Raw genomic sequence first — 27,773 nt, forward strand, 5'->3', positions numbered from 1 at the left:
GTCTGGCACCCTGCCCTCTTTCCCATCATTTCTCGTAACTCTTGCTGTTCCCTGAACCGCCCAGAGAGGAACAGTCATTCTGTTCCTGGGTGAGACCCCAAACCCTCACCAATTTCACAAATAACTGCTGAGACAAGCTCATCTAAGTCACACCCTCCTCACATCAAAATGTCTTGCTTGCCCTTTGCACCCATATCGTGTCCGCAAGAGACCACAAGGAGACTTGTGATAGGAAAAAAACTTTCTTTTATAAACGGAATTTTTTTCAACCCTTGTTCCTCAGGGTTTTATTTTTTTGCAAAGATAAAGTGTAATCCAAACAAACTCTGCGTGTATATATATATGTGTGTGCATGCACGCATACATTTATACACTTAAACACAGCCCTGCAAACTTGGGCCACTCATAGCAGCCCATCCTGCTTTATGGCAGAGAAGACAACTCCAACAACAAACAGAAAAAATAACGCACTGAGCCACATCTGTCACTCTGGAGGGGACCCCACCAGCTCCAGATGGGAAGCTTTGGCTTGAGTGTTAACACATTGCTTTTATGGTATTTCTAGACACTGGCTGGATTAGACAGCGTCATGCTAGGACACATGACACAGCACTTGGGGAGGGCAGTCCAAAGGACTGAACAGTCTTTTAACAGATAGCAAGCAGTCCTCAACTTAGAAAAATCACAGTTCAGCTCCAAACTCAATTAGATGATTGTATCTAGGGCAGAAGTGGAGACGAGAAAGGGAAGGAGATGTCTTTCTGAGAGAGATGACCACAGTAACACAGCCCATCTGCCCAGAGCAATGGTTCTGCATATTAAGCACTAAGAAAGCAGCCCCCAAAGGAAAACATCTCTTCATTCTGCCTGAGAGCTCCACACTATCTTTGAGGAAAGACACTAAGACAAACTGGTCAAGACAGCCTGGAGGCAGAGATCCAGGCTGGCCGGCTGGGTGACAGCCCACCTCTAGTCATAGGCATCATCATCGTCAAAGTAGGAGTCACAGTCAAGGTTATCTGACTCATCATCGAACAGAAAGTTGTCTTCATCAAGGTCGTCATCATCATCATCATAGTCTTCCTGCCACTGCGGGTCGTATTCCTCATCTTCATTTTGTTTTCCATCTTCGTCTGTGTTGGGGGACTCACAGAAGATGGTAGGTCTTGGCCTATTGAACAGGAGAGCATCAGAGCAAAGCCCTTCCCATTCCCAGGCTGCAAGCAGTAACCATGACCCAGCCCCACACCACTCTCACCCTCCACATCACCATCACCTCAGCAATCCCTGCCAAAGCCATGCTTCAGAGGCACAGCAGCCACGCAGGTACACCTAGGAGGTGATTCAATGGGCTTATCCAGGCATGCAGCACAGGGATGTGCCAGCAAGCCACCTACCAACTGGCCAACAAGCTGTGGTCAGCAGCTCTGGTGTCTCAGCCTCCTTGGAAGAGACTGGAAACCCTGCCCTGAAACCGAATCTCTCTTGGCCCAGTCGTCATTCCTTCTTGCAGCCTTCAGCACCCTGTTCAGCTCCTGTGTTGGTCATACTGGGACAGCAGGTGCCAGTTGTGTTCCTTGGTTTAAGCAGTGTGTCATGCAGGAATGGACTTTGTTTTAAATTCATCACCTTTCAATCACACTTAACACCTGCCAGCTCAGTACTTTAACACATGGTCACAACAAACCATCCATTTCACCTCTCAATACACTATTTCACAGCTCTGTAACTTCTTCATTGCCTTCCTAAAATAAGTGTCAGGCCCTTCTATCTCTCTCCATTTATGTTCTTCTTGCTGCTCTTATTCAGGCACCTCCTAGATCTTCAGTACACCTCTGAAGAAAGAGCGGGTCACTCTGCAGGAACCCAAGACAGTCCAGGTGGAGAAAAACCATAACCGGGTCTGCCAGCAATGGAGCTTTCTTGCCCGTAGCCTCACATTAAGTGCAGGTTTCACTGGGCTCCCTACACAGCTACATTACTTACATTGTTATCTCAAACCACAACACAGGATGCAAGAAATTAATATCTTATTAATTCTTTTGTATTTCAGTGAGCACAGGGGAAAACTCTGGTCACCTGCTTTTCTTCTGCACTCACCATCTTTCCTTACTACCCCACTAAGAAAACTCACCCTACACAGGCAGGGGCTGAAGAAGGCACGTTGGAGAGTTTCACCTTATTCTGACCAGGATCTGCTGAAGTCTCAAGCCCAACACGGAAATCCTGCCGGTGTGGAAGAATAGGCAAACGAAAGAGATAGTAAGTGATCTGAAGCGTACTTTGCGCTGCAAACCCCCTCCCTACATCCACACATACAGCACCTCAGTCTGTACCCTCAGCTAATGAAGCCCCTTTCTTGGTTTGCCAAGATCAAACTAGACCAGATCAAGACAAGCCGCCACCAAGCACGTGGACCTCACCTGTGTGGAGTGCCAGAGAATTGCAAAGAGACGCTCCTTGATCCGGTGCACCAACTCCAAACCAGTATTGAAATGCTCTGCTTTCAGGAGCTGAAGAGAGGAAGTCAGGTCCTGGTACTGCAGCAGGGCTTCCTCTGCAATTCAAGACCAACAAAATCAGACTCCTCCCCACACTCTTAAGCAGAAACCAAGTCCCTGAGCTCTGATTATCAAGCCAGTCAAGCTACTTAGGTCCCCGTCCTGGTTTAGGCTAGGAGAGAGTTAATCTTCCTCCTAGTAGTTGGTATGGTGCCGTGTTCTGGATTTGGTATGAGAATAATGTTGATAACACACTGATGTTTTAATTGTTGCAGAGCAGTGCTTACACTAAGCCAAGGACTTTTCGGCTTCTCGCTCTGTCCTGCCAGCGAGCAGGCTGAGGGTGCAGCAGGAGCTGGGAGGGGACAGACCCAGGACAGCTGACCCAAACTGGCCAAAGGGGTATTCCATACCATCTGACGTCACGCTGAGCAATTAATATTGCAGCTGAATTGCTCCAGTGGACTTCCCAGAAATGACATTGAGAATACCGAAATAGGCTGGGAGATGTGAGAGATACCTGGTGGGTGCTGGGGTGTATGCTATTGCCCTACTACAGATCTGCCATCCTTTGAACCACACGTCAGGGACTGCTACTATTTACTTTGGAGAGACTGCTGGACTTACCCAGAAGGATCTGCAGAGCATTTGTGTGCAGCTCTAGGCTCTCAGTCTGCTGTTCAACAATATCTATGCTCTCAGTGTCCTGGTTATAATAGCTGTACACACAGGAGTAGGCCAGTACCTGGAACAGTTCAGAATAAGCTGTTAGGCATCCCCCTTCAGCTTCAGAGTGGGCAAGTAAAGAAGAAGAGAGTAGCACCAAACCCTTCAAGACTTTGGTAAGTATCAGTCTGGCACATTTCTGGTCTGAGGTGACAGCCGAGTGAACCATTATGTCAAGTGAAAGCAGTGCCAGGACACCACTCGTAGAATTGGAAATGAATGTGCAATTATTTTGTAGTTAAGTCTGAAATAACTGGTTGTTCCCAGTCGCAAACCATCACAAGAACACAGATTGCAGACGTATAACAAATGCAACTGAGCAGCAGGCAGGGTGTCAAAACAACCAGCACATGGAACCCACACGTTGCCAGGCAGCCCAAGTTCAAACTGAGTGGCAGAGAACCGAGAGAAATGAACCCAAGGGAAAGCAGAAGTGGTGCTTTGTAGCACCAAGAGCCCTGGACAAAGTAATTTCAATGACTGACAAACTCCTGTTACGGATGAATGACTCCCAAAGCCATCTAGGTACCCAGCAGGAACAAGACCACTGTTTCCATTTACATAAATAAGGCCAGAAAAGCCAGCAGCAGCAAGCAACAGTAATGTGTACCCTGGCTAACACAGGGATTGCCACACTGAACAGACAAAACAGGGTCAGAAACCCTCATTCCACATGCCTCTCAAAATCAAGACTGCCTGCACAAACAAGGTATGTATTGTAAAGGCAATTCCCACCTCCTCCTTATGTTTCTGCGGAAAGAAAACATTGCAGACCTGTCCTACTACAGGTTTACTGCACACATCCAGGAGCTGTACTGTAAATCCTTCACACTGTGGCCAGCAGGGCATGCACTAAGTAACTCATTGCTCCCAAAGCACTCATGAAATGAAGTTAAGAAAGGAAAATCATGAGCATCAAGAGCAACTTCCTAACTGCAGTACAGCATCAGGAGAGTTTTCCAAAGGTAAGTGCCACTACTGGGGCATTTCAAGCTGGAACGGACTAAAGCAACTATAAGAAAACACTTGTGCTGATTCCATGGTGTAAATTTGACCAATGCTCCAATCCTTACGACCCAACTGTGAGGATCACAGCAGAAGGAGCCTAGCTCAAAGGAAGAATGCAGAAAGGCATACAAACTCCTCCCCTGTTCTGATGCTACTACTCCCCTCAAGGTTTTCTGTCTCCCCCTTGTTGGAGTACAGCAAGCTCTTCCTAGTGGCATCTTATCACTTTAAGAAAGGCATAACACACCAACTGAATTAAGCCTAAATCTCAGTAAACCTGTTATCCAGTTTTACCTTCCGTGCCTGTTCCAGCACTTTGCAGGCATGAAGGACAAAGGTCAAAGTCCTAATTTTTGGCATCTCACTGATGGAAGAAACCCTGTTCCTCAGACTCGTGGCAAATTCCTGCAACAACCACAAGAGGGGAAAAAAAAAAGTCAGTTTCAAGCTCCACAAGATCCAAAAAACGTCATCTTCCACACAGATAACTGCTGAGCATTCTAAAGCACAACCCCAGCATGCAGATGCAGGCAGCAGGAGAGCAATTACTGCACCCGGCTACAACATCTCTACTGTGACATGTCAACTTTTCACTGTAACTTAGCTCTAGGCAGAGCTCAGCCTGCAGATCTCTTTGCCATCGCTTCCAACTACTGTATCAGTCTGAGCAAGGGAACACCGCAAGTTAGGTGTTCAGTCTCCACAACAGACTTGGCAGAAGAAAGCAGGCCGAGAAGTATCCCTCATGCCACAGTAAGGGTGACATGACCAGGCAACCCTGCCTGGATCTGAAACCTGTTTCCCAGCTTCAAGTGAAATGCATTGAGAAGTAACAAACTGTCCTGCTCATCAGGGCTAAGGCAACAGTGTCAGTATCTGGAAAAAAAAAATAAATAAAAGGAGGCCTTACCCTCGCACGATGATGAAAGGTGCATCTCTCGTTGTAATCCTGAAAACGCTTCTCCTGCCAAGCTGCTTTACTCACCTGAAAGGAAAGACAGAAGCAACCTGTAACAACTTGTCTCGGGTGCCAGAATCGCCTCGAAATGGCTACCACACACAGAGACTTTGACAATACTATCAAGATCACTGGCAAGTGCACGAAGTAAAGGCCACAGCAAAGGGCACAAGCAGAGATCTTATCCCTCTGAGAGGCCAGGTGCATCTGAACACAAGCACGAACCACTAGGATACAGCAAACCACTCACCATAGCAGAGCAGTTGTAATAATCCTTATGAGTTGGCCTCCAGGGCTTGAGGCAACGCCAGCAGAAGCCATGATTACACTTGGCACATGTCATACTGCATGGTAGGAGAAGAGCGATGAAAATCATTCAGTCCTAACAGCTGCATGCAAGCAGTTCATACCAGTGCTTCCCTACACCGCAGGGCTGGAGTGCGTAGCCTAGTTCCCATTCCCATTCACTCAGTACTATGCACTTCCCTGCATGTATTTTTTAAAGCCCTGCTGGAAGACAATGATGCTTAAGAGCCATCATGTCTCCAAAAATGAACCAGGAAAACCAGCAGCACAGTCTCACGGTACCACCCTACCAAGAACTGGAAGGGTGAACTAAGCACTCCACAATTCAGAGCAACATCTACATGAAACCTCACTTCTTCCTTCAGTAACGCATCACTCCAGTGCAGAAAGGTGCTGTACAGCCTTAGGGCCATATGCAACACATGGGAACAAATCACAGCTGGGCACCAAGGGCTGTGCCAGTGCAAGAAAGGAGCAAATGGCAACTTCAAAGCCCTGGTTTTGAAGCTGGAGGATGTAAAAAGCTGCCACAGATCCAAGCCAATTCAAAACAGGCAGTTAAAACAAACTGCTTAGAGTTGCACAATTAGGTGAGCATCACAAAATTATTTTTTTAATTTTTTTTTTTAAATGGTGCTGAGATATCCATTCCCCTGGCTGTATCTCTGTATGTCTATTGTGGATTCTGAGAGCAGACAAGTGGTTGCTAAAAAGGTACTGCAAAATTAGTTTTGTTTCTATTATACAGCTACCAATGGATTTAACTCTGAGTGCTAGGAAGTACTTTGCTTCTCCTAGAAATTAAATACAATCATTCGTTCCTCTAAAACTATAAAACAGACCTGCTGTGATGCTTGCTCTTCAGCCAAAAGAAAGCACAATGGAGCTAACTATGTCTGTGCCCCTTCCTGTCCCAAGCACCCAACAAAAATGGATACTCACTGCAGACACCCCTCATTTTTCTCTATCTGAGCCTGGCAGCTTGGACAATGCTTCGAAATGAGTTTAGCCAGGTGCTTGCTTTGTGCTTCACTTGTCATTCCCTCGTAGTACCCATCGTCATCCACCCACTGAGACATGTGGCTGCAGCTAGCAGGATAATGGGCCTGAAAGACAGTCAACCACACAAAAGCAGAATGGCGTGTGCCAACACCGAGGCGGTACCGCCTGTGGCTCAGCTCAGCCCTCACCTCTGGGAAGTTGCAGTTGAAACAGGATATCCAGGAGCACTTGGAACAGGCTGCCTCATAACCAAGCCCATCTTTAAGGAGGATCTGATCACAGCCCTGAGGATTGGTGCACCACGTCAGGTTGGAGCAACATTCAACATAGCCTCTGAGGAGGGCTTTTTCATACTGTAATGAGAAGACAGAGAGGAGGTTTAAGGCAGAGAATCCGTTTGGTAAGACCTTAAAACTGGGGTCTGGTACCTCTGGGCTCTACATCCAATGCTCATGACAAAACAGCACTGAGCTAGTTTGCTCTTCCATTCCCTTTGTGTCTTTTCCCCACCCCTTATCTTATATCTGAAGGCTGTTTCATAGAAGCGCAGAACACCTGAGATTGGAAAGCACTTCTGGAGATAAAAACTATATTTTTGTGGCCTTTTGTGCACTTGGTCCCATCATCCAGGTCATCAATAACGACATTAAACAATATTGGCCTCAGTATCAGCCTCTGGGTTACACCGATAGTGACTGGTTTCCAGGTGAGCTTTCTGACACTGATAATAACCCCTTGAGCTCAGCAGTTTAGCCAGTTTTCAATCAATCTCACCATCCACTTATCCAGCTCATACTTCATTAGTTCTGTGAGGACGTTGTGGATGACAATGGAGAAAGCCTCACCTGTTGCTCTCCCTTCATCCACCAAGTCTGTCATGTCACCATAGAAGGCTATCAGGAGTTTTTTTCATTTTTTTCTGAATTCCTCAGTAGCGTTTTGCTTAGTTACAGGACATGCAAAGAGGAAGGAGACTTGCTTTGTCCAAAGCCTTTAGACAGATATTACTACAGAGGACAAGGCAAACTGGTCAGCAATACGAGATCGCTCAGATAGGGACCCCAGGAATGCAGCTATACTGCACAAAGTAACTGTGTTCTGCACTCAGTTACTCTTGTGTAAGGACTGTGCAAACACGTACAAAGCTGGTGGAAATTCAAAAGCAACTTTGTCATTTTCACGGCCCTCCTATGGAGATTTCTGCATACGTGGGAAAACTGCCCTAAAGCCACCGTGCACAGAAAGGACAATATAGGTCGTAACAAACATCACAGAGAAAATGTGCAAGCCCTGAGCACTGAAGAGCACTTGCTCTTATTCATATTTCTTTCATTTATTCTCTCTTGTCCGTTCTCTCTCTCAGTCAGCCTAAACTACAGTGTTTTCTGACTGGCAGCAAGGACGTCAGCCTGTGTCATGTGTGGTGGAGGCAGTCTCAACAAAGCCACATTACTCTTCTGAAAGAATCAATATCAGTGTCTGTTGTCATCCTGTTGACAGGAGACATGATCGTTTCTGCCCAGAAAACAGCATCCAGAGAGACAAATGAGTCTTTTGCTTTGGCAGACAGGACCAAATCACAGCTTTTACAGATGCAGAATTTCACACCTGACCTGCAGTTTAGTTCTGCCCTATTTTCTTGGTGAGATGAAAGAGAGAGAGGTGCAACTGCTGCAGCAGATCTAAGGTTCCTGTTAGAACCTTAAGAGAAAGAGTTGCTCTCAGGCAGCCTAAAGGGAGAGGGAACAAGTGTCCAACAAAGGTCTGGAGGAAAACTGAGCAGGTACAACCAAGAAGTTACTAAGCACCGCAGTGACACCAACCAAGAGATCACAGAGGAACCTTTGCACATGCTGAAGTTCATCCAGGTGTGAGCCTAAGGGATGATTCCCAGCAAGGAATCCCTGGGACCAGAATGGGAGATGACATCTGAAGAACAGATTCTCAAGGAACTTGAGGTAAACACGTTTGAGAGAAAACCTCTTTCAGAAACATAACTGTCCGGGTTTATGTTTTGTAGAACAGCGTGAAAAGCTTAAACTTGAATACTCTTGTATTAGCAAGAGTGCAGGCAGCAGGCACGGGAAGGGATTTCTCACAGCTATTGGCATTGGTGACACAACTAGATACAAGAGCATTTGGGCTTCCAAGCACAAGACAGACATTAACAGACTAGAGAAGACATAGTCCATATGATGGACTTGAGGTAGGCCATCAGGACGGTCAGAGGCTAGAGCACAGAATATACTAAGGGAGGCTGAGGGAGCTGAGTTTCTTCAGCCTGGAGAGAAGGCAGCAGAGGGCCCACTTACCACTGCCTAGAGCCACCTAAATAGAAGATGCAGAGAAGACTGAGCCTGGAGCAGTGTGTTTTAACTTCAGTGTTAGAACTTCACACAAGAAGCTGGCTATTTTGAGCACAGGGTTGGACCAGATTATTGCAACCTAAATTATTCTATGACTTTGTACATGTGACTTTGTGTTGAGGCACTCAAGCTCCAGTCATCCCACTTCTTGAGCAGAAAAGGAGACAGATAACATTTCAATGAGAGCATCAGATCAACTTTTTAAAATTGGCTGCAATTTATGTTGAACTGCAAATTTTTTTGATAAAATAGTCATAGCAACAAGGTATTAAATCCTGCTCTGAGACAAGCGGGACCACAGGATTTGCAAAGCCAGTAAGAATTAAGTGCCCATATACATGTACTAACTCCCCAAGCACTTCTTACAGAAAAGAAGATATAAAGGATACATTGAAGGAAATGGTTTCCTGTAGCCTTGCCCGTTTTTGTTGCCAGCTTGCAGACTTGAAGGAAAATAAAAAGAGAGCAGTCTTTATGACTGCTGTTCATTTCTCCTATGTAACTGTTCACACAGGATGCTAATACCAGTCACCCAACAGCCACAGCCCTGCCACTAGGTGGGAAGGGGGTTCAGCTCTAAGTGCTAGCTAAAAATTGGAAGAACGGGGGAAAAAAATAACACCTGCCTCAGAACAAGCAGCTCCTGCTGCCTCCGCTGACTGTGTAAACTAGTCTTAACTATGGGAAGGGGAAAAGCAGCAGCAAGATTATCTGCTAGTGCTGACCAAAAGGCAACATGGCTTAGACACCCAGTAGCCACCTTTTCTACTTCACCTTGGCTATAATCTCCTTGGAGGAAACAATGGAATAGATGAACGCTGCAGTAGGCTGTGCGCGGCACTCAGAAATGGGACAGGTGCAGCTGAGGACCATGTTCTGTTCAATGCGAGTTGTGAGATATTCATTCCAGCAGGGCTGTGTAAGCAGAAGAGATGAGAGTTAAATGAGCTATACCAGTTGGGTCACATGAAGAAATCCCAGCCTCAGGAGCCCACCCCACCCAGCAGATGGGGCACAGAACCATCTCTAAGTACGCAAAAGCACAAGATCGGAAACAGACTAATCAGGAGCCGAACTATCGCAGCAAGCAAAGAAATGAAGATAACAGAATGTATGAGCTCTGTGAAAATCACCTGATAACAGCTTCAGAGAAAGAACAGCTGCTTCAACTAGGCAGCAGCAATCCCCTGCCAAGTTACAGGAGCCAAAGACCCCAGGACCTTCACCTTGCAGCAGTAATGCATGCAGCAGAGGGATGGTGGCTTCTCGGTGGGACACAACTGGTTCACACAGACTGGGCAGTGGGTTCCCGGGCTTGGAGGGCGCTGGGCATCTTCCACTTCAAGCCCCGAGGCGATGAGCAGTGACCGACGGTCCTCCACGTAACAGTGGATCAGGAAGTCCACATTCCACCTACAGTGCATGAGGAGGTGCCGAGCAACATCCTCTGGGATGCTCAGAGTATCCTGGACCCGCTGCACCGTCTGATTCATGAGCAGCTTTGCCTCCTCCAGACTAAGTGTGTGCCCCATCGGCACCTGCAGCATTGCCAGGAGAAACTCCTCCGATCTGTCTGTGCCGGAATTCGACCTGACATGGAGAAATGTGTCACATTTGCACAGGGTGGAGATGCACAACCCTCCGACCCCTGGTGACATGCAACCGTACTGATACAGGCAGTCCTTGCTGTCCTCATCCGGATATGTGGCCAGTAGCTGCCTCTGGAAAACCATCTGTGCCTGGCCCCCAAGGGGTGTTCTGGGCTCAGCAGGGACGTACTCCAGGACGTGGGGCCTCCCTTCCTGGCGCCGCAGGTAGCCCTGGTTCAGCAGGTGCAGGATGCAGGACAGCACGTCCACGCTGTGGCAGCAGAAGCTCAGGAACTGCAGCCCCGGCCCCAGCTCACCCTTCTGACAGGCATCGATCACCTACAACAGCGAGGGAGCGCTGCGCTGCAGGGCAGCACGCGGCACGGCACCCGGGCGGCCCCTCCGCGCCCCCCCACCTTCAGCCTCCATACCCTGAACACCAGGTTGTCGATGTGCAGCTGCTTCTCTGCCTTGAGGACACGGGTGATGAGGCAGCAGAGGACGTTCCTCTTCCTCTCCAGGGCGCCGCTCTCAGCCCTCTCTGCCCGCAGGTACCTCTGCCGGGGCAGCAGCCTCAGGTGGCGGCCGGAGGCTTGGGCCAGGGCCGCCCGGTTCAGCCGCAGGGCACCTGGAGCTAGCACCCGGCCCACGGTCAGCCGGGCCCCGAGCCGGTCCCTGCAGGAGCCCCAGGGCGCCCGCGTGGCTGCTGCGCCCAGCCCGGGGCCTCCCACCGCTGCCGTCACCCCACGCCCCGGCTCCACACGCGGCCCCGAGCCCCAGCACCACGCAGACCAAAGCCAAGACCCAACCACCCGCGCGGCCACGCGCCCCCCGCGCCGCCCAGCCCCGATCCCCAGCCCCACACACGCCCCCCACCCCAAAGCCCGGCCCCGCACCCAGGCCCCAGCCTCGTCCCCGGGGCTCAGCCCCAGCAGCCGGACTCGCCCCGGCCCGCCCGCATCCCCCCCAGCCCCTCCGCCCCCACCCAGCACCCAGGGGCGGCCCAGCACCACCCGAGGGTGCCCAGCCCCGCGCTCACCCCCCAGCGCGCAGCTCTGCACCAGGACGCCCTCGCCCTCGGTCAGCGGTGCCAGCGCCTGCTGCAGCAGCTCTGCGGGGAGCCCCGTGGCCCGCAGCAGGGACTCCACGGCCACCTCCTGCGGGAGGGGAACAACGGCCAGGCGAGAACCTCAGCGCCCGGAGACCCCCGGAAGGGGGGCACGGCCCCGCTCGGCCCCGGCACCGGCTGCACCCCGCCTCCGCGGCCCCAGCTCCTACCTCGGTGCCGTTGAAGCGCAGCAGGACGTACATCTGCAGCGTGGACACGTGCAGGACGCAGTCTCCGAACCGCAGCTCGGCACGGCCCAGCCACGTCCACTGCAGGCGCCGGGGCCTCGCGCACGCCCAGCCCCGCTGGCTCTGGCCTGCCGGGGGACACCAGCGCCAGGGCCGGGCAGCGCTGCCGGGCGTCCCCCGCACCCGGCGGCACCGCCGGGCGCCCCCCGCGACACTCACTCTGCCCGCAGAAGGCGGCGAAGTCGCCCAGCGGGGAGCTCAGCGCCGCCAAGAAAAACCTCCCGGGCTCGTCCATGTGGCACAGCGGGGACACGGGCCAGCAGCGCGGGGACAGGGCCAGCACCATCACCTCCGGAGCCTCCGCCGCCGAGGCCTCCCCCGGCGCCTGGGCACGCGGGCGCGAGGGCAGCTCAGGACCCCACGAGGAACACGGCGGCCCCCGGCCCAGCCCCGCCGCCCCGCTCACCTCGTCCTCGGGGCTCTCCGGGCCCGCGCCCAGCCCCAGCAGCCGCTTGTCCCGCTCCTGCAGCTGGAAGAGGCGAAACTGCCGCCGGAGCTCCTCCGACTCGGCCAAGTCGCTCAGCATCTCCTGGGGGAAGCGGCGGGGGAAGCACAGCCCGATCTGCTCCAGGACGGCCCCTTCCAGCCACGAGGGGCCCTGCGCCAGGAGCCGCTCCCCCAGGTACAGCCTGCCACAGCCACGGCGCAGGTCAGGGCCGCCGCCGCCACCCAGCCCCGGCCTCGCCCCCAGCCCGCGGGCCCTGCGCCGGGCCCTGCGGGGCCACGGCCGCCCTCACCGGTAGAAGTGCTCGAAGGTGTGCGCGAACTCCAGGCCGCTGAAGACGACGAAGGGCTCCAGGACCTGCTGCAGCAGCCCCGTGCTGCCCGCAGCCCCGTGGAGCTCCTGGATCTTCCCATCCAGAAAGCGGGCAAACCGCTCGCTCACCTGCGGGGGACGGGGCTGGGTGTGCGGGGGGCTCGCGGGGTGGGCACAGCACAGGGACGGGGCAGCCGCCCCGCAGGGAGCAGGGGGGGAGCCCCCAGGGCTCCCGGCAGGGGACGAGGGCCCCTGGCACAGCCCAGCGCAGAGCTCCGTGCCCGCGGCTGGGCACGGGCGCCCTCAAGGGCCCCGGGATGGCCGCTGGGGCCCGGTGCCGGCGCCGCGCTGCCTGGACTCACGTGCAGGGCGGCGAGGAAGGAGAGCCGCAGCAACGCCCCCGCGAAGCCCTGGCCCAGGGCCACCACGAAGGCAGCCCGCTGCCCGAAGAGCTCCTCCGTGGCGCCGCGCAGGCGCCGGTACAGCCCGCAGTACCGCTCCGCCACATCGGGCGCCTGCCCCGCCGCCTCCAGGAACCGCTGCACCTGCGGGGAACGGCACCGGAGGGGTGAGCACCCGCAGCCCCGTCCCGCTGACGCCTCCCGCCCCCCGGCCGGCCCCCAGCCCTACCTGCTGCTGCACCACGCCGCGCCAGCACCGCACGATGCCCCACAGGCCGCTCGGCTTCTGCGCCGCCGCCACCCTGGGCGGCGCCTCCTTGTTCCTGCCCTCCTGCCCGCCTGCCGGGGCACAGCCGGGGCTCAGCGCGGCCTCGCGGGCAGGCCCCGCACACGGAGCGCCGGCAGCACGGCCACGGGGGAGGCACGGCCACGAGCCCTCCCCGGGCCCCGGGGCCCTCTGCAGAGCCCCCCGTGGCTCCCCACGGCTGCGGCCCGGGACTCGTGGCCCCTTCCCAAGGGCAGCCCCTCGCTCACCCGCCGCCCTCGCCTCCTCCGGCTCCACGCCGCCAGGGTCCACGTGCACCAGAAGCTGGGTCAGGAGCCGCACGCAGGAGCCGAAGGCGGCGCCGCGGGCCGGGGGGCGCTGGGCCGGCTCCCCGCTCCCCAGGTACTCGCTCAGCAGCCAGGCCAGGGGGCTGACGCCGCTGGGGTCTGCGAGGCCACAGAGACTCAGGGCGGGCGCCTCAGGACGGGGCGGCGCGGGGAGGGGCCCGGCGCGGCCCGAGCAGGTACCTGGGCTGGTGATGCTCTGCACCAAGGGGCTCACCAGGGCCTCCCAGCACGCCCTGCCCAAGGCCCGGGCCGCCTCGTCGTCAGGAAGGAAGCGCTCGGCGAAGTCTTGCTCGTGCCGCAGCGCCCGGTTCAGCCTGCAACAGCCAGCGGGCAGCGCGCCGTGGCACCGGGCGCTGCCGGCGGGCACGGCCTCCCCCAGGAAAGGGCTCACGGGGCCGGCAGCCCGGCAGGACGCCCCCAGCCAGGGACCTCCCGGCCAGCGCGGGACACCCCCGCTGCTCCTGCGGCCCCTCTCGGGCTGCCAGTGGCGGGGGGCATGGCCGGCAGGGAACTCACTTGCCAAAGAGCTGCAGCAGCCGCCCCCGGTCCCGGCGGATCTCCTGGCACCAGGCGAGCGCCCGGGCGGTGCAGCAGAGGAACGTCCGCCGGCACAGCTGCTCCCTGAAGACGGGCCAGAAGGTGGGCTTGGGCCCCAGCACCTCGATGCCGCGCACACGCGTGTCGATGCCGCCCTGCGGGAGAGCTCGGCCCTCAGCTCCTCGCGCACGGCCCCGCTGCCCTGCGCCGCCAGCCCCCGGGCTGGCCCCCGGCTCCCCACCTGCTGGCACCGCTTCACCCGGATCTGGATGACGGGCCAGAAGCGCGTCATGTTCCTCAGCAGCACCACCCTGCTGGCCGAGGGCAGCACGCTCACCTGCAGGCACACGGTGAGCCCTCAGCGTGCTGCGCAGCCAGCACCCGCCGCCCCCACGCTCCCCGTGCCAGACCCTCGTGGGGCAGCAGCAGGAGCAGCCGTGTGGCCCGAGCAGCCTGGGCGAGACTCACGGTGTTGAGCACCGTCCCGACGGTGGCAGGGCTGTCTCCCCCCAGCACCACCACGCGGGCCGGCATGTAGCTCGAGTCCTCGCTGGCCACCAGCATGCTCATCTCCCTGCAATGCGGCAAACGTGGTGATGCCCAGCTGCCCCCCACCAGCCCCACACGCCTCTGCCCAGGTCCCACAACCCCCAGGATGGGGCCCGTGGGCAGGGCTCGCGCAGAGCCCCGAAGCCACCTCCTCCCCGCACGGCCCCTGCCCCCCCGGGGCCCCCAGCCCTACCTGACCACCACCCCGCACTGCATGTGCACAGTGATGAAGTGGGAGCCGGTGCTGCCGTTCGACTCCCAGTAGGTCTTGGGGTTCCTGTCCGTGAGCTTGCTGGCGCGGTGCGGGTTGGAGGAGACCTGCACCTTCTCCCAGCACTTGTCCTCCCTCACCTCCACGCTGGAGCCTGCGGGCAGAGCGCGCGGAGCCTCCAGCTGCCAGCCCACGCACAGCAGGCGCGGGGGCCCTGCTCCCCACGCTCACCTCGGCACAGGTTGCGCAGAAAGACGTCGAAGAAGGGGATGCTGATGGGCCGCTGGCTCCGGCGGTGCTCTTCGATCTGCCCCAGCGCCAGCTGGGGGACGGGGGCGGGCGGTTACTGGGGGCCTGCCTCCTCCTCCCCCTCACCCGCTGCAGCGGGCGGAGAGCCGGGGGCTGCCCCCAGACCCAGAGCCCCGCGCCGACGGGCTCCCCGGCTGCCCAGGCCCACCTGGATGCAGCCGGCCAAGATGCTGCCCGTCAGCGTCCGGTGGAGGCCGGTGAACTTCTCGCAGTCGCTCAGCAGCTCCAGCAGGGCCGGCACCATCGGCACGGCCGAGCTGTGTTTCTCCAGAGCTTTGCCCAGGGCCTCGCGGGCGCCCGCGCGGCACATGGCCACCGCGCAGTCCTTGCTGGCGGCAGCCAGGCGGTGCAGGAAGCCGACGACCTCCTGCACCACCTGCGGAGGAGGCAGCCCTGAGCGGCCAGCCCGGCGCCGGCAGCCCGCGGGGCCCCACCGGCGCCGTGCCGCAGCGCTCCAGCCCCTCTCCGAAGGGCCCGGGCTGCCGCTGGGCACGCAGCCACCAGGACGCGGTTGTCACGGCCGCTCCCAGTGCGTGCCACGAGGCCGGGCTGCTGCGGGCAGGGGCCCCGACGCACCCCCGGCACAGCCAGCCAAGCCGTCCCCGCCCACCGGGAGTGCCGGGGCCTCCTCACCTCCCGGTCGCTGCCGTGGGTGCTCAGGGAGGACAAGCAGGGCTCCACGCACTCGTGCCAGGGCAGCGCGTCCTCCTGGTAGCCGTCCAGGAACTTGTTCAGGATCCTGAGCGGCGGACAGGGCCCGCTCAGGACTCGGCACGCAGACGGCCCCGCCAGGGGCAGCCCCGCTGCCCTGCTCCCCCTGCCAGGCCGGGGCCGAGCCCGCAGGGGCGCGTCCTGCAGGGCCCCCAGGCCCCCTCGCAGCCCCTCGGCCCCACCTGAGGATCCGCAGGCCGAAGGCCTTCTCGGCCCCCAGCAGCTCCAGGCTGCGCAGCAGCATCTGGAAGCACCGGCGCTCCTGCGACGCCTCGCCGGAGGGGACGGGGCCCCCGCCGCAGAGCTGCCGCTCCAGGGCCACCACCACGTCCTCGGACAAGGCGCCGTCCCCCGGGCCGCCCGCGGGCTCCCTCGCCTCCAGCAGGGCCTCCGCGCCTGCGGGACCGGGACCAAGGAGGTGGCGGGCCCAGCCCAGGCACCGTGCCCGCCGCGGGGCCTGGCACGGGGAGGGGGCGCGGCCGCAGGGTACCTGGGGTCTCGGGGCCCAGGGGCAGCCGGTGCTCCGCCAGGCAGTTGATCACGCCGAGGGCCAGCAGCGCCGTGGGGCCGCCGGCGCCCTGCCCGTCCCGCCAGCAGCTCTGCAGCACCGCGGGGAGCTCGCCGCTCACCAGCCGCTCCGCCAGGCCCCGGTGGCCGTCCACCAGCATCCTCAGCACCAGCAAGCCGTTCCGCACGCCCGAGGCGCCCCTGCGGGGACACGGCGACGTGGAGCCACCCTCAGCCCCCCCGGCCCCGCGGCCGCCCGCCCCGGGCCCCGTCCCTACCCCGGGACGCTCTGCATGGCGCGCACGGCGGCGGGGATGGCGCTCAGCAGGCCTGGCGAGCCCTCGCCGCAGGCGGAGCCGATGCTGGCGAAGACCTCCCGCAGCAGCTGCGCGTCGCCGTGGCTCAGGGGCGGGGGCTTCCCGACGGCTCCTCCGGGCTCGCCGGCCCCGGCTCCCACCAGCACCTTCAGGGCCTGCGGGGCCCGGGGCGGCTCAGCGGGCGGCGGGCGCCTCCGCCACCCGCGGGCCAGCCCCAGCCCGGCCCCGCCGCCCGCGGCGTCCCCTCGGCCGCGCCGCTCACCGCCAGGCCCGCCTGCTGCACCAGGGCGGAGGCGGCGTGCTGCCGCATGCAGGCCAGCACGGCCCGCACGCCGCCCTCCATGGCGAAGGGCACGCGCCAGTCGCGCCGCTCCATCAGCAGGGCCACCAGCCGCAGCGCCAGCACCACCACGCGCTTCTCGGCCGCCTCGGCGCTCAGCAGCTCCACCGCCGCCTTCACCAGCTTCTCCCTGCGCGCGGAGGGCGCCTCAGGAGGGGGCCCCGGTGCCCAGACCCTCCGGCCGCCTTCCCCCGCCCGCGTCGGGGTCACCCCGGCAGCCCCAGCGGGCAGCACCCGCGCAGCTCCCCCACGCACCTGGTCCCCGGCCCGCCCCGGGCCTCGCCGCCCTCCTGCTGCTCCGGCTCCGGCTCCTCCTGCAGGACCCTCACCATGTGCTGCAGCCCCGCCACGCGCAGCTCCGCCTCGCAGCCGCTGCTCCGGATCGCCTCCGCCACCTGCGCCACCTCCTCCAGCGAGCCCCTGCCGCTCGCCCCCTCACAGCCGCCGCACGCTGCCGGAGGGCGGCCGGGCCGTCAGGGCGGCAGCAGCGCCCGCAGCCCCAGCGCCCGCAGCCCCAGCGCCCGCAGCCCCAGCGCCCGCAGCCCCAGCGCCCGCAGCCCCAGCGCCCGCAGCCCCAGCGCCCGCAGCCCCAGCGCCCGCAGCCCCAGCGCCCGCAGCGCCCTGCCCGTGCCCCGGGGGCTTCACCTCTGCTCTCCGACGCCTCCGGCAAGCGCAGCCCTTCCCTCTCCAGCAGCTCGCCGAACAGCTGGGAATCCGACTTGAGCACCGCACAGACGCCGTCCTCGGCCCTCGCTGCCTCGGCCGGCGCGGCTCCGGTGCCGGCGCTCCCGCAGCCAGCACCCTCCGAGGACGCCGCGGGGCTGCCCCCGCCGTCCCGCTCGGCCCCCCTGCCCGGCCAGTATTTGCCGTAGACGCGGGAGCCGCGCAGGTGGCCCCGGGCGCTGCCCCGGCTCCGCTCCTCCAAGACCCGCAGCACCTTCTGGGCCAGCCCCGCGGGCACCGGCAGCCGGATCAGGGCGTCCTCGTCCAGCCCCGGCAGCTGCACAGACGGGGCCGAGTCAGCCCCCGCGGACGTGGACCCCGCGCCCCCTGCAAGGGCCAGGACCCAGCCGGACACCGAGGCCGCACCGCCACGGGGCCCCGCTCCCTTCCCTCGCCCCCTCGGCCCCCACCTGCTCTGCCTGCTCCCGCTGGACGAGGCCGGCGATCTCCTCCTGCTCCTGCGCTTCCAGCTGCCTCACGAAGAAGAGCATCTCCCACCACTCGGCGCGGCTCAGCGTCTCCGCAGCCTTGCTCGGCTGCTCCCCCAGGTACGGCAGGGAGCACAGCCCCCCCAGGGGCCTGGAGAAGAACGGCTGCGCGACTGCAGGACAGCGGAGCGAGGAGAGGCAGCGTCAGCTCCGCCAGCTCCCCCTCTGCTGCAGGCCCCTCGCTCCCACAGAGAGCTCGCGTGCGGCCAGGGCACGAGGGGTCCCCGCGCCCCCCAGCCTGCCGCGGGACTGGGAGGCGACAGGAGGGAGGGAATGTGCCAGGAGCAGAAGCACGGAGCCGAAACGGGCACCTCTAGCTGAGGGCTCTGCCGAACTGCTCCCACAGCGCCTGGACCAGGGCAAGGCTCGGTCACCCAGCACCAGCAGCACCCACAGCGCCAGCAGGCAGCTGCAGCAGGGCAAACAGAGCTGGCCTGAGCTGCTCAAGGGGTCAAGAGGTTGGAAGTGGATTCTGCCTGGAGCTTCTCTCTTTTCCCAATGCCCCTTGCTGGCAAACTGGGCAAGTACTCATAGGCAAAAGCAAAAGGAGACTACATATTCATCAAGCTTCTTTTAACTAATGCAACCAAAACGAAGTCCGGGATATAAAGTTCGTTATTAGGCTAGACTTTCGCTGCACAGTTTAGAAAACCTGAATCAACTTGCTGTTATCTGCCAAGCAACAGCTTGCAAGTGCAAGCTAGGAGACATTCACTGCTTCAAGACCCAACAGAAGAGGCTCAAACTCGCTCCAAAAGGCTAAGAACAACTACAAACGTGGCTGATTACCGACAGTCAGCCAACATAAGCTAATTTATCTGAGTGCCAAGACCCAAAGCTGAAAGCACCTACTTTTTCAATTCCACATCTGTGTGGGATAAGATGACTGCAAAGATTTTTACACAGATGCGAAATTGACCTCATACTTCCATCAAAGTCAGAGCGATTGAGGAAAAAAAGGCAAACTAACCAAGTTCATTTTAACTTAGCCAGTTTGAACTGACATGCAGTTAAGTCTTTACTTACGAGAGACAGAAGTCTATAAAAAAGCCATCTTTTCAACTGGCTATAAGAACATTTTGAAAGTGGATAATTAGCTCCTGATCTGATGCATACTCTGCTTTTTGCAGCGGTTAAATCCAAACCACTTGCCTGCTCAAAGGATGTCCTACAAGATCAAGGGCTTGATGAAAGAGTTACTTCATCAAGTTCCCCAGCCAGAGTCACGTCAGACGCTGAGCAAAGAAGGGGTACCTGAAGTCTGGATTTTTCCCTTTTATCTTCACCCACTGCAAGGGCAAAATCAAAGGATGCCACTTCTAGGAGATTCTGCAGATACCTTATGAAAATAGTATTTCCAAACCTTTTCCAAAGCTGAGTGGCATGAAGTTAAGCAAATTGTTGGCATGTTAATGCTTTTAAAGAAGTGAATCTGTGGGTCCCTAAGGCAGCTTCATCTTGGAGATTCTACATTCTTATTTTGGCAGTTTGTTTAGCTAATTATAACATACATTTTTTTGACAGTCACAGTTTAAATCCTGCTTTATGCTCTACGTTGTATCATGACAGAAGTCTAGGATTCAAAAATACTTCATGTACTCACAAGGCATGTGATTACTTAACCAGCTCTGCACAATCATACAAACTAAATCATGACAATGCTTGCTAAATCCAGCCTGCTAATGCAAAATATGCCTAGCCACATAAAGTTCACCACTGAAAAATACACCTTGGCAGAAGCAAAGAGATGATACATTCACACATGCAGCACCTCACCTTTGTCTAGATTGAAGCTCTCTATCAGATTGTATTCTTTTTCCTGACCAGCAGGGTCATCCCGCTGGTCTCCAAAGCCAATAATCTCCAACATGTGCCAATGCATCCAGTAGGTCCGACCTGTTGACTGCCACAAAACCTGTGAGTGAAAGAGAACCTGGTGATGAGACTTGCTCACTCATTCAACCCCCATGCTACATTCGTTGTCCCCTTTCCCAAATGCATGGAAATAGCAAGCGCTGTTCAAGCAGAACAGCACCTAATTCATATTGGGCTTTAACACACATATTTTTAAGCATACCAGCTTTCTTAACTTGTTCCCCTGATTACACCTGGTTCTTTATTTAAAAAATGAAAAGCTGTCAACTTTGACTAAAACCACTCGTCTACAAACCTCATCTAGCACAGGAGCAGTAAGTTAGGACAGAAGTGCATCTGGTTAAGCATTCCCCTCCAAAAGTACCCAACCCTGGTAAAGGAAAAAGTTAACTAACACTACCTGGAGGCAGGTGAGCCACACTTAAAGGGTCTTGTGGCACAAACCACTTGGCGAACACGAACGTAAAGAAAACTGTTTTTCCTGCTCTGACTTTATCTTCTATCAGTTATCCTTTTATACCCTCGTCATTCACCAGCCCTCTCAGAAAGGTTTTGGGGTCTTGACGAGCAGGTCTCAAAGAGGACAATTGTTTCCTGTGCTTTGTTCAATTGCCTCTCAGAATCCCTCCCGGCTTCCTGTACCATTATTTTACATTCAACTTAGCGAGCAGAAGGAGGACCCAGCGACAGCAAGTACAACGTGTCAATAACTTAAATTGATGACAGAAAAACACAGAGGTTGCCCGATTCACTGAGCTCTTTCAGAGTTACACCGGTGCTACCAGGACCCCACTGTGCCGGAAAGTCAGAGTTAAGATGCCGAGAAACTTCAAGAAAGCATCAGATGGAAAGAAATTGAGTTAAACCAACTGAGAGGAGTTACAAGACACAACACTTGACAGACTGGCCCCAATTAAAAACGCATACAAGTTTGCATTTTGCACAGAAAAGACTGACAGCAAGCAACCAGGAGAGTGTTTTGCTTGAATCTTATATAAACACAAGAGAAAGTAAATCAAACTGATAGTGAGAAGAGGGGAACAAATTTGGAAGTTGCCACAACTGAGAGAGAAGAAACAATTCAGTTTGGAGGAGAGAGATGAAAGACATGCCAAATAATCTGCCAGAAGACACAGCTGGAAAGCGGGAAGGATTTAGGTTATTCAGTGATGTTTTCAAGTGATCAATGAACACTAAAGCCAGTGCCTACTATTTGAGAGGGAAAAATGGTGAAAAAAAAAATCACTGGGACAGCTCCACTATTTTGACTTCAGCAGTGCATAGAACTTGAAAGCATATTTTAGTGGAAAGAACAACAAAAGGTGTTCAAGATAAACAACAAATTTGAAGTAACAGATATACCTGCTTCAAGCTTCGTTTCTTATGAGAAAGGATTATGGAGGGGAAAGAATGGGACTGGAAGACAGCGCAAAGAATACTGTCAAGCCATATTTGCCCAGCACATGCTGCCCTAACAGTTACACTGTCCCCATACAAGCACGTGCTTGTAATAATCTGCACCACACAAGCAGGTAAGGCTGAAAACATCTTTTTTGCTCTCGCACATTTCCAAGCATTTTAAACCGCTTGTTTAAATTTCAGCTGCAAGAAGTTCTCCAAAGCTAGGTGGCAGTTGATGGGCCTGGACCCATCAGAGTAAGCTGAAGTTACCAAAAGGTGACTGGAAAAGTTAATTCTGATCAGTTCTCAGGGATTAAGCAGAAGAATATCAGTAGGAACAAGCAGTCTGCAACTGGCTGAGGGGTAAAAAAAAAATTACACAAGAAAGCAGAGAGGCGATACGAGAAAGCCAGTGCTCAGGGGTTTTTGTTAGCTAATTTTTATTTAGCTGCAAATAACAACAATTGCATTACACAAAATAAAACAGGCCATGGACTTGAGTCCACGAAGGCCAGAGAATCTTGAATTTAACAAAAGGAGATGGCCTTCAAATATGCAGAAGGTAACCTCAAATTCTCTACCTTCTCTCTGGAAAGGTTAGTAATAAACTTTAGTTACTGCAAGAGAGATTTGGAAAGAGCATTAGGAAGTTGTTCCTTTCTACAGATACCAGAACGAGGCTTTTAAATTGATTTTTGAGCATCAGCAACACACAGCTTTGTGCCCTAGTGTGGCAATCAGTCTCTTCACAGACCACCTCTATCTGCAGAAATCAACTTGAAGTAAGGAAGCCTCTGAGCACAGGCTGAAGAGGCACTTTAAGCACAGCTGTGACCAACTGGAGTAGCCTCAGACTCTTTAACTGCACAACCAAAATATACATTTTTGCAAATTACTTGGGGGAAAAAAAGCAAACACAATTGCTCACACTAACGTGTGTGCAGCGGTTCCTATCTCAGTTCACTCGAGATGTCATGAACTGACTACTAGCACTCTGTGCAGCCCACACTATGCAGGACTGAGCAGAGGACAGAAGCAGAGACAGCCCACTGTGGATGACAGTCAGCTAAAGCTGGATTTTTAAGGCAGCAGTAATTGCAATTAGCTGCAGGGTTTGGGAAGCTTGTGAGAAACTAAGTTGTGCTTTTGCAGTAGAGAACTAATTTTCTGTATTCAAAGGTAGCTGTGTAGTCGTAACAAGGAGAAATGCTAAGTAGGTAAGTGGACAGTAGAAGGCCTCACTGTTCCAAAATAAGGTGGAAGCTTGAGAAAAACAGGATGAGCAGTGTGGGAACAGTAAAACAAAGATCACAGGTTCTCAAAACATAAGAAAGGGGAAAAAAAAGGAAAAGGGAGAAATTAAAGGGTTGAAAAAAAAGAAAAATTGTACATATATGCTATAGAGGAGCATCGAGTAGCTTGTGAACCTGTAGTACTCAGCCAATGAGGAAACAGGGGAGGTGATCAGGTGTCGGGTAATAGGGAATAAAAGGTGATGATTTGTTTACTAAATTGCGCTCCTAATTGGCAGGACCCCCACCATTGCAACCGCGAATAAAATAGCTTCACAGAAGATCCTGTCTGAAGAAAATTATTTGAGATTTCTCTCACAAGCTCAAAGACATGGCCAAAATGCAAGACCAGCTGACATGCTGCAGAAATAACCACACTGGAGTGGCACACAGAGCCCACCAGCTCCTCACTCCATAGTCACAACAAAATCTCAGCCCTCGCTGAACATGCCCAGCCTTCAGGACTGAGAAGTCACAAGAAAAAGGCCTAAGCTGGAGCAAACACCTTCCTGTGCCCACAGAAAGGCTGGAACAGCATTCAAATGCTCTCCCAAGCATTTGAGAGGGCCAAGCCTCATCATATATTGAGGCCTTTTCCCTGACTTCTGGTAAACTGCAAACACGCAGCCCTAACAGCTCTCTTGTCGCCACAAGTTCTTACCTAAGGTCTACTCACCCAAAGAGCATTTCTAAGGGGAAGCTGACCCTGACACATACTCACAGATAAAAGAAACAGCTATGCAGGGTGTGCCCAACCCAGTGAGAACAAGTGTCACATCCCAAGTACTACTGCTCACACACCAAGGCGTAAGACCTCCCAGCACCTCTTGCTGTGTTACCTGCGCCAGCCAGCCTGTTCCCAAACTGCCCCCAAGATCAAACCAGGGAGAGGGACAGCTGAGAAATCTTACAGGACAGATCACACCAAACAAGACTAGCTTATCTTAGGAACCCAGCTCTGAGAAGTGACTTCTTTGCTAGGACAGCTGTAGCCAAAGTTCCAAAGTATGATATAACATGAACACACCATTAGGAAGTCACCAGCCACCCGTCAGTCCCCTCTGCCACCCCAGCCCGACTACTTCCACCAGCGACCTACCTGCGCTGCGTGCATCCTGTTAGTGCTGTGAAGAAACTCGCCTTCCTCCCCAGCTCGAACCTCACCGCAGTCTTCCAGCAAGCGCACCCGCATGCCGCGCACCAGCTGCGCCTGCACGTATTCCACGTAGCTGCTGCGGTCGGCGAAGTCTGACGGGGTCAGGAAGGCACCACCCTGCTTTTTCTGGGCACCATGGTTTGGAGACAGCACAGGCACAGGGGCAGCAAAGCAGGCCGGGGTTTTGGGCTGGAAGATGGAGCGGGCGGTGCGAGGCTTTGCCTCCTGTCGGGCCGGCGGCTCTGGCTCGTGGCTGTGCTCCCAGCCCATGGCACGCAGCAGCTCCACGATGAGGCCGGCCATCGCCATGCTGAACTCAAACTCCTGCTTCACACGGCTGCTCTCCAGCTGCTCCCCGCCCTGCTCCTCGCCGCTGCCGAGCTCGTCCAGGAGGGAAGTGACGCGCAGGTAGCGCTTCACCAGGGCAAACAGCTGCTTCCCGGGGATCTGCAACGGGCAGGGCCCTCAGGAGCTGCCTGGCTGAGAGCCTCCACCCCGGCTCGCTCCCGCAAACCCAGGATCTTCCACAGCCCCAGAGCCCAGGCCTGGGCCAGGCCCAGATCCCCTGCCAGCCCTCGCGATGCGCAGCCCTGCTCGGCTGCCTACTGGCACTACCTGGGGAAGGTGGATGCCCTCAAAGGACATGCAGTGCTCTTCAGAGGACATCATCTCAGCAAACAGCTCCAGCAAGGTGTAGCGGCTGTCAAAGTCCATGCGCTGCTCAGCGCCGTCCTGCTGGCTCAGGGACAGCAGAATGTAAGACCGGCTTCCTGCAACAACAGAAACCCTTCAGGCCCTCTAGAGGCATCCCTCACACCACCCTCCCTGCACCAGATTTTGGCAGGCAAGCAATAGCTTTCTTCCCCAGTATAACCTAGAACCCCGTTCTCTCCTTTGACCTGGACTGGCAGTGTTTTGCTCTGCTGAATAACCTTGTATTCCTGCACGCCGAGAGCTGTGGGATTCCCCCAAAACGGCAACCCCAAACAACTGACTCCAGAACAGGGTTCCAAATAAGAAAAAGTCAACTTTTACCATGAACCGGTTCCCCATCAACCCCACACAAGCATGAACTCAGGCACTGGTGTAGACCCAAAGCTGGGAAAAAAAAACAAGGAAACCTTGAAGAAAATAGAGAGGCCTGTAGCTTGTGTAGTCTTTTAGCTGCAAGAAAGAGACAGGTAGCCTTGAACTAGCAGAAGCAAGGAAGATAAGGGATAAAAGGCAAAAAACAAGAAGGAGAAAAACAGCTCCAGGGTGACCTATAGTAACTTTTTGCACATTAAGGGTCATTAACATATTAAAAATCATACCCATCAAAATACTAATGTCTGCTAATGTGGGATTTGGTGTTCCCCCCCCCCACCCCCCGATGGCTCTTGTGAGACACCACGCACCAGACGGATAGGCCACCACTTCCAGGTGCCCCCACACCACGCCAGGCACTTCTGAGCCATGGCAGCTCCCCTCAAACGAAAGGAGCGGGCAAGCACCAGGCCTCCACCCACCAGGGCCTGGGGAGAGGCTCCCTGCTGAGAAGAGGCCAGAGCCTCTCCAGTTGGCATCAGAGAGGCCCTGATGCTCTGCCAAGCCCCTTGGCACAAGTCCTCCTAACAGTTAATCCGCATCGCAGCTGGGGAACCTGTCAGGAAAAACGGAGCTCCTAGCTCTTAGAGCATCCTAAATGCAACCGAGGAGCTGCTTGGGAAGCTGCAGTCTGACCCCCCCAGTCCATCCAACGAGCCCCACGGCACCCTGCTTCCCTCCCAGCCCCCCCACCTGCATCGTGTGAAGCCAGGACCCTCAGCATCTCGCCGGCGCTGCGGCAGATCTGCTTCTCCTTGTGGCACAGCATCTTCGCCAGCAGGTCGAGGGCTCCCGTCTCCCTGAAGGCGCCCGCCAGCGAGCCGATGCCAGCGTAGGCGCTCAGCACGTGCACGGTGTTGAGCACAGAGGCGGCCTCAGGGGCCCCGGTGCCGCCCAGCTGCCGGCCGGCTCGCCGCACCAGGCTCCCAACGTCGGCCTCCATCTCCCGCAGCGAGGCTTCGTCCGGCGCCGCACCGCCCGCGGGGAACTGGCTGGCCGCCCTCTCCTCCTCGGCCCGCGGCCCCGCCGGCTTCCCCTTGCCCAGCAGCGCCGGGCAGCTGGCGCACGCCTCCTCCGCGGACATCCACAGCGACACGCTCCCGGCATCGGGCCCCGTGGAGGAGCCGCCGCCCGCCACTCGCTCCTCCGAGCGGACGAGGCTCCACCGGACCAGGTACTGCGGCTGCCCGTCGTGGCCTCGCCGCTGCCGCAGCAGCTCCCGCGGGCAGGCCTGCAGCTCGGGGCCCAGCGGCACCAGCAGGCCGCCATCACGCCTCTCGTTCACCATGGCGGGGGACGAGTCTGCAGAGACACAGGGGAAGCGGGAGCAGATCATCACCTCTGACACACCTGCCAGGGAAGGAGCGAGCAGGCACCTCAGTTCCTCACCAGCCTGAGGCACTCGTTCCGATCCTGCAACCAGGATAAAGCTCTGAAGGGAACCCAGAATCCCTGCTCTAAGAAAATGAGCCCATTTCACAGACTAGCATTACTGGGGCACACAGAAAGAGGCTCTCCTCACAAAATCCCAGAGGAAAAAGAGGCCCGTTCAGCTAGAATCTAGAGCACAGCTGGGATCTTTTTGTAATAAAAGGACCAAGTTACTCTCCTCTGCTTTGTGACAGTGTTTAGACGCTGCACCATAAGCCAAAAAAATGTTTTCCCTAGCTGTGTTTGTACAGCGTACAAAGGCATTCCCTACCCCAAGAGGTTCACATGATATAAAAACCAGAGTAAAACAATTCTCTATGCAGCATTATTTTCTTTGATAACTTCACCCAGTCTCCACATGTCGGCATATAGCGTAAAAAAAACTCTTTAGGGCAGAGCTATCAGAAAGGGCCCAGAAGGATTTACAGCTAAGCGGGGACGAATTTGGATTTAGGGCACCTGAAGAAGTAGCTGTAACACGCAGGACGGATGAGGTAGACTAGAACCTATCATAGAAGCATTAAGGTTGGAAAAGACCTTCAAGATCATCTGGTCCGACCACCCCCCTACCACCACCATCGCCCACTAAACCATGTCCCTAAGCACCACGTCCAGCCTCTCCTTGAACACCCCCAGGGATGGTGACTCCACCACCTCCCTGGGCAACCCGTCCCAGTCCCTGACTGCTCTTTGACAACCCGCAGATCAGCCGTCAGAGTGCTTAGACATGTGCGCTACTGCAAATTTCAGAGCTGGGGCAAATGCGCACGCCAGCTGCAACGCCAGTACCTCGAAAGCCGCTTCGGGAGTGCAGCCTGGCAAACCCCGTGTGCAGCCAGGCGTCCCGTCCCATTCCGCCCCATTCCCATATCCCATCCCATTCCCTCCCATCCCATCCCGTACCACCGCAGCCCCAGGACAGGACACCTGCCCGCACCCCAACCACGCAGTGCACCCAAGCCCGGCTCTCCTCGCCCCTGCCCGCCGCGGAAAACCCGGGATTTCTCCCAAACCACCCCAAAACCCCCCAGCAACGCCCGCTCAACCGCCGGGCCCCCGCTCACCTCCGCCCGCCGCCAGCACGGGGGACGGGGTTCCCCCAGGCCCGGCTGGGCCCGGCTGGGGGACAAATGGCACTCCTCCCGGGCTTGGCCCTGCAGCTGGGCGAGGGGCAGAGCTCCGGGGCCGGGCCGCCGAGCGCCGCCCGCCCCCTTCCGCGTCCCGCAGCGGGGCCGGGCCGCGGCGTGCCCGGGGAAGG

At 56.6% G+C, this 27,773-nt stretch overlaps 1 protein-coding gene across 3 annotated transcripts; it reads right to left on the reverse strand.

Moving 5' to 3' along the window:
- Positions 1-218: 218 nt before the first annotated feature.
- LOC125181391 (cullin-9) lies at positions 219-27,761 on the reverse strand. Of its 3 annotated transcripts, none has more exons than XM_066993488.1 (41): positions 27,580-27,761; positions 25,778-26,386; positions 24,614-24,768; positions 23,942-24,445; positions 20,051-20,189; positions 18,197-18,387; positions 17,709-18,063; positions 17,319-17,514; positions 16,986-17,193; positions 16,685-16,878; positions 16,390-16,607; positions 16,082-16,295; positions 15,822-15,927; positions 15,337-15,564; positions 15,111-15,201; positions 14,862-15,033; positions 14,588-14,693; positions 14,361-14,456; positions 14,099-14,274; positions 13,763-13,896; positions 13,505-13,681; positions 13,200-13,309; positions 12,932-13,114; positions 12,550-12,698; positions 12,219-12,441; positions 11,972-12,137; positions 11,735-11,880; positions 11,496-11,613; positions 10,888-11,090; positions 10,536-10,795; positions 10,094-10,457; positions 9,642-9,782; positions 6,690-6,854; positions 6,442-6,605; positions 5,444-5,537; positions 5,146-5,220; positions 4,530-4,640; positions 3,129-3,246; positions 2,424-2,557; positions 2,135-2,226; positions 219-1,171 (listed from the first exon to the last, which is right to left on the reverse strand). In XM_066993488.1, the coding sequence occupies exons 2-41, from the start codon at positions 26,370-26,372 to the stop codon at positions 970-972; spliced, it is 7,473 nt and encodes a 2,490-aa protein (XP_066849589.1). In that variant the 5' UTR covers positions 26,373-26,386; positions 27,580-27,761; the 3' UTR covers positions 219-969. The 3 variants fall into 3 exon arrangements, with proteins under 3 accessions (XP_066849589.1, XP_066849587.1, XP_066849590.1); XM_066993486.1 differs by having other exon boundaries at positions 10,888-11,084; positions 27,580-27,715; XM_066993489.1 differs by lacking the exons at positions 219-1,171; positions 2,135-2,226; positions 2,424-2,557; ... (4 more) ...; positions 6,442-6,605; positions 6,690-6,854 and having other exon boundaries at positions 9,646-9,782; positions 10,001-10,457; positions 27,580-27,715.
- Between the last annotated feature and the right edge of the window lie 12 nt (positions 27,762-27,773).

Source organism: Anser cygnoides, chromosome 3 (genome assembly GCF_040182565.1).
Source record: "Anser cygnoides isolate HZ-2024a breed goose chromosome 3, Taihu_goose_T2T_genome, whole genome shotgun sequence".
NCBI classification, from domain to species: Eukaryota; Metazoa; Chordata; class Aves; order Anseriformes; family Anatidae; genus Anser; species Anser cygnoides.

Coding starts and splice junctions, on each gene's coding strand:
- LOC125181391 (XM_066993488.1), bottom strand. CDS start 26,372: ATGGTGAACGAGAGGCGTGATGGCGGCCTGCTGGTGCCGCTGGGCCCC. Junction 15,928..16,081: donor TTCGGCCTGCGGATCCTCAG/GTGGGGCCGAGG, acceptor TCCGCCGCTCAG/GATCCTGAACAAGTTCCTGG. Junction 14,457..14,587: donor TCGGGACGGTGCTCAACACC/GTGAGTCTCGCC, acceptor GTGTGCCTGCAG/GTGAGCGTGCTGCCCTCGGC.